This window comes from Syngnathus acus, chromosome 9 (assembly GCF_901709675.1).
Source record: "Syngnathus acus chromosome 9, fSynAcu1.2, whole genome shotgun sequence".
Taxonomy (NCBI): Eukaryota; Metazoa; Chordata; class Actinopteri; order Syngnathiformes; family Syngnathidae; genus Syngnathus; species Syngnathus acus.
The window spans coordinates 10,199,824-10,210,995 of NC_051094.1; the positions used below are offsets into that span (position 1 = coordinate 10,199,824).

General features: G+C 40.1%; 1 protein-coding gene across 2 annotated transcripts in view; it reads left to right on the plus strand.

Annotated features, from left to right (window-relative positions):
• Positions 1-8,459, plus strand: part of tcf7l1b (transcription factor 7 like 1b) — a 30,410-nt gene extending 21,951 nt beyond the window's left edge. The window contains exons 5-12 of one of the 2 annotated variants that reach the window (XM_037258542.1): positions 4,095-4,230; positions 4,432-4,534; positions 4,831-4,914; positions 6,130-6,273; positions 6,360-6,522; positions 6,623-6,730; positions 6,818-6,869; positions 7,295-8,459. In XM_037258542.1, the coding sequence (XP_037114437.1) occupies positions 4,095-4,230; positions 4,432-4,534; positions 4,831-4,914; positions 6,130-6,273; positions 6,360-6,522; positions 6,623-6,730; positions 6,818-6,869; positions 7,295-7,776 (1,272 nt within the window). In that variant the 3' untranslated portion in view covers positions 7,777-8,459. The remainder of the gene's footprint in view (positions 1-4,094; positions 4,231-4,431; positions 4,535-4,830; positions 4,915-6,129; positions 6,274-6,359; positions 6,523-6,622; positions 6,731-6,817; positions 6,870-7,294) is intronic. The other variant, XM_037258543.1, reaches the window with a different exon arrangement.
• Positions 8,460-11,172: the final 2,713 nt, after the last annotated feature.

Sequence of the window (11,172 nt, forward strand, 5' to 3'; positions counted from 1 at the left end):
AATGTGCCGCGGGGCCAGGTGATGCAGTACAGGGAACTTGTTATCCAATCAGTGGACTTGAAGAGTGGAGGTGCTGCTGTATGAATTACTCCTGCATCATTTTCAAAAACACATTGATTTGGGTGTACATTGAGGTCATGGTACTTGGAGTCTTTCGTATAAAAGGCCTCTCCTCTTTGGCGGTGCCCTCTGCTCTTCAATGATGTAAAACTGACCTGTATCTGACCTCCAGATGCTTATCAGATGAAATAGCTTGACATTGATGCAAGAATTGATTTATTGTTATCGTTTTTACGAGTGCCAAATACCAGTAAGAGACATGGTTCGTCCTGTCAACACATCATAAGTCATTTAGTTAGCAATTACTTCAAGTAATGAAGTGATACAGTCAAGAGTAGCGGTCCTCTGATGTCGTCTATGCCTATCTGCATTTGCATATTCTTTAGGCTCAACTATAATTTAAGAAGTGTGATTAATTCTAAATGAGATAGTCTTCTTTTAGTTTTTAACTGTGGCTGAAGATGCAACCCGGGCAGGTTTTCACTTGTCGGTGTGGTTAGTTTTCACTGGCTCGTGTTTCTTGCCAGAAAGCTGGCTAGCTCTCATCAACCTCCATTCTGGTGGCACAGACGAGTGATTCTCTCCCATGTTGTGGTTATCCTGCTGCACCTTTGACTCTTTTCCACCTGCCATGTCGGTTTAGCCTGCTCCAATTTTCCCATTCAACTGTAGCAACCTCAGCGGACCTCCAGCCACTGCTCTGCTGGACAGCGTCCCGTCCATCTCTGTGTTCTGACCACAGCATGGACTCTTTTTGTTTCATTTTTAACGTAGTGTAAAGTGTATTTGAGTGTCCAGACAGAAAAGTTACATAAATTAGACAGATTATGATTACTTTTATTATTGACAGATTTTTATTTTTATAATGAGGTCTGCAATTAACAAATATTTTATAAATAATTGAATCAGGTTTGTAAATTGAATTTGAAAAAAAAAAAATAGAACCACATTTTAATTTCTCTCCCTATGGTCAAAACTGGGACATTTACAAAATTACACAAATTTGAGAATATCTACTGTTGAGAGGTTAAAATTCTAGTGATGTAGACAATTTAAACAAAATATCTAATTGATTATCTAATTATTATTAAAGTGTTATGTAACACACTTTCAACAGTTCTGTGGAGAATTTCTTGACTTGCATAATTCAGGGTGGAAAAAAATGGGATCCATCATGAAATCAAAGACAGCAGAAATGAACGGAACACTGATCTTTAGTCTACTGTTATTATTATTATCCCACTTTAAAAAGGAAAGACCTGGCTATTGTATTTGCGTCGAAATTATACAAGTGTTTTTTTAAGTTAAAATGTATGCAGAATACTTGTTAATATTTGTTAATATGGAATGTATTAGGCAAAGAAATTGAGATGATTAGTGTCCCGCAGATGCTGTGCTGATTGTGCGTGCCCCTCTTAATTTAATGACCCTTGCGGATTTTCACACCACTAGTTGGCGACTGCGGTAATATGATGCCACTCTGCTCTTTATTATTCTAACCCTGGAATATTGCTGCCATTGACCTTTTCCGAGGCAATGACCAGACGTAAAACACGCGTTGTCTTTGACGAATGGCAGTATTTGTAGCGGTTGATTTTAAAGACATAGGACACGGTCGGTCTCCCTCTCACGTCCGCTTCCTGTTGGCGTTGACAAACAAGCCTTGGATTGCTCAGCATGCCAGGCATTCTTTTCACCCTGTCTTTCCTGGAGTTTTGAAAGGCCTCTGAGCCTCCCACCCAGAATCGCCAAGCATAAAGACACACAAAGCTGCAGGGTTATTCAGTTTGTTCTAAGCTCTCTTCCCCATCGGCTGTTTGCCTAGTAATTCAATTCAGATGTGCAGGATCCAAAAACATGTTTGCTTGAATGAAATCCACCCCTCCACCCACATCGACGAAGGACTGCGCTTTTCTTAGCGCCATTCCAAGTTGGACAGCCAAGCGAGGTACTGCCACCTTGGCCTTTTTAGTTAAGCCTCAGAACTTCTCAGGTTGAGACACATAGATTTTCTCTGCACTGGCTCCTTTTCTGTTTGCTTTTTTTCCCCTATTAAAACTTCCTGTTACTATCACTACAAGACCAGTCCTTGCTGTTTTTAAACACCAGCTTAGAGGTATGCACCACTGCGATCTTGTTTGTAGAAAGCATGTCTATGTAAAGAGCATGGTTTCTATCAGCCATTGTCAATACCATCTGGTTCCAGGTTGTTTGTTATGTGTCCTACCATGTAGATGTTGTTTAGAGGTAAAACACAGCTCGTGTTACATGTGGTTTCCTTAGTACACTTTGCATGTGGGTCATGAGTACTGCTATATGAAGCTGATATAAGCTGAAGTATTATTAATTTGTACTTTGCACAAATAAAGTCAATTAAGCCATCATTGTTAAGGTTTGAGCGATGATTAAGTCATTAATCTTGCTTTTATTGTTGTTGTACCAATGCTAAGTTTAGATGGAAACAAATATTGAATTCATGTATCCTATAAAAAACAGGTTGTGATAGCTCGGTCATTTTGTCAAGCTGAACTCAAAGGCAGTTTGCAGTTGAAAGTCGTGCTTTCAAACTCCAAGATATGTTTAGAGCACAGTATTGGCGTATTCCAGCCAATGAATTATTAATAGGCAGCATTTCAAATTCTCACTGAACTGCTTCCCAAAATGTGTTGGCACTCAGGTCTAGAGGTCTCAAACAGCCCTCACAATATAGGGAAAATTCCAGCATATCGTACACAAGTAGAACAACAAAGCACAACTCAAATATACATGACATGTGGGAACCTGGGATTCCAACCAAGCAAGTCCACAATAATTCTGGCTTGAAGCTTCATCAAAGCTTCCTCTTAGTTTTAGGGGGTAAAAATGTTTTTAGTAAGTAAACGTTGCCCTTAAATGCTTTGGGTCTGGGGAAACTGAAAAATCCTTGAGCAAAGTGAGCTTAATATAGCCATGTTGAACAACAGCAAATATTTTCCTTTCTCCATCTGGCATCACCAGAATCAATGTATCCTTCAGACATTGCAGAAACCAATTTGTTTAAGATTTAAAAGGAAGAAACGGCAGGGCCCTCCTTAAAAAAGGCAGGAAAAAAATGGCGTGGCTGAGATTTGGAACAATTCGAAGCAGCGTGAAGTAAGAGCGTGTACAAATGGTTCAATGCAAACCTTGTTCCCTTCCAGACCACGTTGGAGAGACGAGAGGTTGGGAAGGGGGTGGGGAGGGATATTGAAGAAAGGTTAGTCTGGATGAACAAGACTCTTTTCTCCCCCCCCCTCCCCACCCCTTGACCCTCCCATGTGACAAGTTGAGCCAACAAGTGCTCTATTCAGCAGGCAGCCAGAGGGAAATGACTGCTAGGCTGAGCGTTGCCTAATGAAAGTAGAGACTGGTTGTTATTAGCTTCATCCTCATTTGGAGTGCCAACGCTGGTCAGAATCTTTGTCGAAAAATGCCCATTTTTTATTGTGATGCAACGTTTGTGCTAAAAAGAACCATGGCAGGTTTTATCTCAGGATTTGCAGTTCTCCACGAGGAACTTGGAGTGTTTTTGTGAGATTAGGGTCATACGTAGCACAGTGCGCCAGTGTAATCCAACCATTTGTGTCGATTTCCCACATGTCCGTCAACTTACTGCCGTCAGACTGAGTGGGAGATGATGTCTCCAGTTGTTTACCGGCATTAAGTTTACTTTAGCCTGATTGTGGGTTACCAGTGTGACATTTGGACACGGTGGTGCTGTTGTTTTTCTAGTTGGACTGAACAAACAGTTCTTTCCTTTGCTAAATGACTGTAATGGTCTTGGCATGCGTCTGCAAGGCTCTTTAAGTGTTCTTTGGTCCTGATCCAGATTGCATCAGAGGACCGGTCAGAGTATACACATGCTGAGCATGAAGGCCTTTCACAAATGAAGGCCTATTCCTTTGATTAAACAATAGTACACTGGTGAAATGTTTCGTGGAGAAGCATAAATATTACCCTAGCCAGTGATCACCTCCTAAACGTTGTCTATTCTTTTTTTTTTCTTCAATCAACAGTCAAATAAAGTTCCAGTGGTGCAGCATGCCCACCATGTTCACCCGCTGACACCCCTCATCACATACAGCAATGATCACTTCTCGCCTGGCACGCCACCGTCACACCTCTCTCCGGAAATACTTGACCCAAAGACAGGTAATTCATCATGAATGAAAGTAATGTAATTCATTGGTTAATTATTGTTGGAATCTATTGTCAATTCTACTACCATGCGTAGTGAAGGGTACATTTTTCCATGCATTAAATTCTGTTTGAGAATAATGTCTCACTTAGGCAACTTAAGTATGCTCTGCGCTCATTTTAAAAGTTTTTTTTTTTTGTCTGTGACATGTATAGGTATTCCTCGGACACCTCACCCATCAGAACTGTCTCCGTACTACCCCTTGTCTCCTGGTGCAGTTGGTTCTATTGCCCACCCGTTAGGCTGGCTCATGCCACAGTAAGTTTTTTACCACTCGAAAAAAGCCTAACAGAAACTTAAGTGCAATATTTATCTTGTGCTACAATGAATCATAAAAAATGCTTTAGACTCTAAATACTTGTGATGAGTTATCGGTTACTCACAGGAAAATAGGAACAATTCTGAAATATTCTAGGAATCAAGGAATCATTTGCTATGGTGCTTTTCCACAAGCAGGGGATCTGAGTTGATGAGTAGGGGATTAGTTCTGCTAGGCTTGCTGTCAGCTGTGTGTGATCCACCTCACATTTCCCTCACATTCTCCTATCTCCCAGGCAGGGCCAACACATGTACTCCATCCCTCCTGGGGGATTCCGTCACCCCTATCCAGCACTAGCTATGAATGCATCCATGTCCAGGTGAGTGACCCAAGTTCAGCAACACTTCCACTTTCCCATCATTTGGTTAATGACTTAGGTTTTTGATAAACAATTGGTTCACAAACTGTTTTTGGTTCTTGGTCAGTCTCAGCCTGGATCTGTAAGTCTTAGTTGTACTTTTTCTTGTGCCACGGAAACGTCATTGGCTCAATATGACACATATTGCAGTTATCTTTATTTTTTTACTCAAATTATCCCTCGCAATGGCTCCAAAGAAACTGAAAACTGCTAGCTATAGTAGTATTAGAAACCTTAAGTTTTTTTTTAATGTTTTATTTGTAACTGAACAACGACAAAATTAATAGGTGCGGCTGCTTTTTTTTCACCGAGCACAGACGACTTTCTGCCACCAAATTATCCAATGATGCAACACAGCCCTAAATATGGTAGACATGTATTGTGCTGGTTTCTGAAGAATATGTGGCCTCGGTCAAAGAAGCACTCACAGTGAGAAAACCATGGCTCAGTCATTATAAAAAAACAAAACACTATGAGTTATTTTGTGCGGTATTGGAGTATTATACAGCATATCTTGGCACAGTACACAATTTACTTAAACAGTTCATGAGTATACAATTCTTATTTTGTCAAATCGTGAATTTCACCAGATCTCTTCCAAACCACTGAATCAACCTCCATATTTAGGCTGAAGCTGACTCAGTCAGTATGCATTTTAAAGAAAAGTTGCTGATTCTGCATCCAACTAAGGAGGGAAACAAGGCTTCATTGTAGTGTCTGCCATGATACATGCAACTTTACTAAAAGACTTAAAACCGAGGAATTGTCCAATCTAACAGGCCCTCGTGATAGTTGGGTCATGGTGCTTAATTTCTCCCACAGAGATTCATTGTATAAAGCATTGGGAAAAAGTGAAAGATACTTTAAAAAGGTGTTCTGTTCTTTGTGGAAGGTCGTTAAAAGAACACTCGCCGTGGTATGGAACGTGGCAAGGAAAGTGGTTTCAGGTGTCACGGCCATGCTGTGACCATGGTAGCAACACACTGCTTTCTCCAGCTATTGCTGAATAAAAGGGTCTTTTGAAAAAGTCTTTATTTAAACAAAAAAGCAAGCATGTAACTGTATGATTGTCGTCTTGACAGACGTGAGTTTCAAAGTCGAGACGGTGCAATCTCTCAATGTGGAGTTCATGGACTTTTTTGTTTTGTTTTACTCCCCTCCCCTTTTTGTCCCTAGCTTGGTGTCCAGTCGTTTCTCCCCTCACATGGTGACTCCTCCACCACACAGCCTCCACCAGACCGGCATTCCCCATCCTGCCATTGTGTCGCCGGCCATCAAGCAAGAGCCCAACAGTGACAACACCACCCCATCAATGCACGCGTAAGATGAACTAGCTTTCCGAATTGAAATCCTTTTGCTGTAGCAATCAACTTTATTAACATCATCTCTCCAACGTCTCGGATCAGCAGGAAATCTCCCATCCCTCCCAAGAAAGAAGAGGACAAGAAGCCTCATATCAAAAAGCCTCTGAATGCTTTCATGTTGTATATGAAGGAGATGAGAGCCAAAGTAGTGGCAGAGTGCACTCTGAAGGAGAGTGCTGCCATCAACCAGATCCTCGGAAGACGGGTAAGTGGCCCACGACAGAGGTAGTGTGTGTTTTATCTTTTGTCCACTGGGATGTTTGACTAAACCTTTGAAGTACGTATTTCCCTGTTTTTCTCCACAGTGGCATTCCCTGTCAAGAGAGGAACAAGCCAAATACTACGAGCTGGCTAGAAAAGAGCGGCAACTGCACTCCCAGCTCTACCCTGGATGGTCAGCACGAGATAACTACGTGAGTAGGACAATTTCATATGATCTCATTGTTTTTAATCAAAGTGGGGCCGTGCACATTAAACCCATTTTTTTTTTATGTGTGCAGGGAAAACGGAAAAAGAGGAAGAGGGACAATAAACCAGAGTCTAAACCAGAAGGTAATGAATCTCTCACTTATAGTTCCCTATGTAACAAAGCTCAAGTGCAATGAATACTCTGTATATACTTTTGTTTTGTCAATTTTCTTCTCTAACACTACCTTCTTCAATCTATACTTTGACAAGCAGCTTATGAGGTACAGTGCCAATAGTGGCAGGTATGTCTGCTGTTGTACAACAAATATAAGTTGCCTAAACTCTAAGGGCCCTCTACATTTGAGTGTATCATGCTTTTTTAAACCATTCATGTTACCCGTTGAGTATTTAACATTTTTCACTTTGCAAGGTGAACATTTCATTGCTTCCATCCCCACTGTTTTAATAATCACTCGTTGACTTCTGTCTCCGGCGGCATTGAGGGACGTTTTCAAGCCAGCGTCAGATCCATTATTCAAATGCTTCCATCTCTCCTTTGTGTTTGTCAGACTTCTCAATAAGAAGCAAGAAACAGTGCGTTCAGTACCTGCCTTCAGAGAAGATGTGCGACAGCCCGGCATCTTCCCACGGAAGCATGTTGGATTCACCGGCCACCCCCTCCGCAGCGCTGGCCTCCCCGGCCGCTCCTGCAGCCACTCACTCAGAGCAGGCCCAGCCGCTATCGCTCACCACCAAACCAGAGGGGCGCATGCACCACCACTTCTCTGTACTTGGAAAAGCTTCGGGAGGATCATCTTCCGCCTCCTCATCCTCCTCCTCATCTTCTTCCTCACAGCCGACCATTTCCATCCCAATCGGTACATCCGGTAGCCAGTCGACTACACCCATTCTGACCCGGCCGATCCCCTTCACATCTCTGCATCCTTCCATGCTCTCACCCCCCTCGCCTTACCATCAGGCAGCCCTTCACCCCCATCATGCCCTGTTCCAATCGCAGCCATTGTCCTTGGTTACCAAACCAACTGAATAAATCTGCAAAAACACATTTTCTACCATTTTTAAAGAGGAAGTCAACACCATTTTTGTAATAATGTTATGTGCAGCCCATCTACTCCAAACAGGATCTTCTTATCAATGTTTTGTTTGTGGAATATGAATTAAACAGGCAAAATCCACCTGTTTTGAGATGAATAAAAACGGATGAATTTTGCTGCTTAACTCATATTCCACTAATACAATATAAATCAGAAGGCCGTGTTCAGACGAGTGGGGGCATGTACATTATTGTGAATAATTTTAGGGGGTTAACTTCCTCTTTAAGCTGTATATTGCTTCTCTTTAAGATAGGTAGTAAAGCAACCTTTTTTCTAAATAAAGAAAAGGAAGAAATATTGGTCAATATTTGACCGTCTCCTTTTCTAGTTCCCTTAAAGAAAGAAAATGTATTTTTTGTAAAGTTCACTGCAGAACCGCTTTCGTTTTGCTGCATTTATCCAACAAACCTCTTGTATAAAAGAACCAATGTACATAGAGTTTCTTTATAAAAACAAAAATCGAACAAAAACACATATTCTTTGTAGCCAAAATCTGATTAATGTTAGCATTGTTTTGTTCTTGAGCTGGCCAATAATTTTGCAGCCCTGTTTTCAATTCACGTGTGTGCCCCTTCTTTGACATGTTAAATAAACATTTGAAATTGTTTCTTACAGAAAATGTTTCCTGTTTTTCATTTTAGTCCATGCGTTTGATAAAATTGATTTTAATACTGTGATACGGTCATGATTAATACTCTCGTGACCACAATAAAAGCTTTATTTAGAAGTGTTTTATGAAACTCACACTTAAATTATGGTCTAGATTGTTTGTTTGAAACTGGAAATACAAATCTTGCTGAAGCTGCCACAAGGTTTAATGTTTAATAAAGCACAATTAGGCAAATCACATTGGATAATGAGAACCCGCACCAGGCTGACAAAAACTTAAGCCTGAAGTAAACACAAATAAAATAATAATGAACATCTGCTCATTCTCAACATATAGTGTCCCATATCAATGACAAAAAAGGAGGTCAACCCAGCACAGTGAAACCTGCTTGGGATCTCTTTTCCTCTTGCACTTTTACTCCATCTTTATTCACCATTTGGCAAGCAGCTTAGGCTTTAATTAATTCAGAGGTAATGGGTTGTAGCCCTTGGGACCTCATTAGGCATTTCAATTAGTGAAAAACACACAAGGTAGGTTACAGTTTTTGGTGCCTTTGGAGATGAAGCGTTATGCCAGAGATGGGCCAATTATGTTGAAGTGTGGGGACTGACCTGGACAAACACTGATGCCCCCCCAACATTTTTGCTTGGATACATCAGTAACATCTAGTGGAGTACTTGAGGGCTGGAAAATCGACCCAATAAATGTGTTGCCAATGAAAGCAGAGATTGTTATGATAAATAATACACCAAGCTTGTAAGTGGAGAACTGTGCAATCTAATGTGATCCAATAAGAGCATTATAAACGAATAAAATATACTATTACAAATATATTAATTGTCAAACTGCACAATATCATAATGAAAGTGTGTGAAATGTTAGTTTCCTACAAGAGTCACACATACACAAGAAAAACCTCTCAGAAAGCTTTACAAGAATGACAATAATAAACATATTGCTAAATTAAAAGTTGAAATTAATAGTAAAAAATGTCAATTAAAACAGAACATTGTTCATGTAAACGTATATTTGATTAACACAGCTCTTGTATTAGATTAGATAATGTAATATATATCAGTTACTACTGAGCCTGTAAAAAAAAAAAAAAATCAAATCTTTGTTTAGTTATAAACAAATAGCAGCCGTAAAAAATTTCCAACATGTTTTTGCAATCTTTTATTCAAGGCCGAAACGTGATGCCACAGCAGCTGACCCTAAGCCTGTCACTTAAACCTCACAATGTGTCACTTAAATCATAGGTAACGAGTTGTCAAAACAGTCAGCAACTCATGTCTCCCCAAGGCCACACATGGAGTCGACTAAGCCGGAGGTACCCTTATTATGATATTATAAGAAGGAACTCAAAATATGCTGCTTATCTCAGACTGTTCATCATCTCACAGGTAATAACATTGGCGACAACAGCACAAGTGAAAGAAACTCAATATAACAGTTGCATCAATGTAACTGCTTAATCTGGTCAGAAAAGTGTTTTGCAACATATTTACTGTAGCCGCTGTAGTTCGGAGCACTATTTGATACTAAAAGAACTGACAGACATTGTTTTTTAAATTTAATGTGCAAGAAGAAATATGTGAACCCTATGAAATTCACACATATTTCTGCATAAATTGGTCATAAATTGATGTGATCTTCATCAAGTCAACACATCCCTTTTCAAATACCATGAGTTGATTTTTTACTGTGAGCATCTCTGTGCTTAGCTAGACTCGGCTTCTGCCTTTGTGGAGCTACGTATGGCTGGTAGTGAGCTTAAGAACCTTGTTAATGTATTATTCATACTGATTTGATCTCATAGATGGAAATGCTAATGTTTGTCAAGAATGAGAGGGATTATTGGACTTTTCAAATGTCAAATAGCACAATTAAGACATATTCATTACAAGACCCAAGATCCCTGACACCATGCTGAGATGTAAAAGACCTTAAATTAACATTAGAAGATGGATCTTATCTCATTTCTTACTATTACTCTAGCATGCATTTATTTATAGGATGCCTTAAAGGTATTGAGTGGGAAACTTGAATAATTTTTCATGTTATCTTGTATCACTTAAATATGCCTAAAATATAATTTTATTCTTAGCCCATACAGTGTGTGTCTCCTTCTATCAAACACTAACAGGAATATAAATTATTGAATAAAACAGTTATGCTGTGCAGATTGCTATAGAAACAAGACAGGGAAATGCATCACAAGCAGTCATTTTTCATCATTCTCTGGCTGTCTTTTGGCAATAGTTATGACATTCATCTTTTCGTTCTGAGGTTGTGGGTTTGAATCCGGGCTCTGGCCTTGTGCACGCTCTGACCTTCATCCAGGTACAATAGTTTTCTCCCACACTCCAAAAACATGCATGGTAGGTCAAGTGAAGATTCTAAATTGTCCATTCTAAGAGTGAATAGTTGTCTATGTGGGCTCTATGGTATGTTAGCGATCAATCCAGGGAGTACCCCACCACATACTTTTTCATTATGTGCATCCACTCTCCCTTGGTCTAGCAATGGGATGAATAAATGGCCTTCAGACTCATGACTCACCTGATCTCCTCCAGATGCTAGCTAGGCATGGGAAGACACTATCAATGTACTTGTATGTCATTTTAGGGAGTGATTCTACATTCTTGCACATGCATTTCTGCTCTCCCAAACATGCCATCCTCAAAGTAATGGCAGGAGGTAAAATGCAAGGATCTCTACA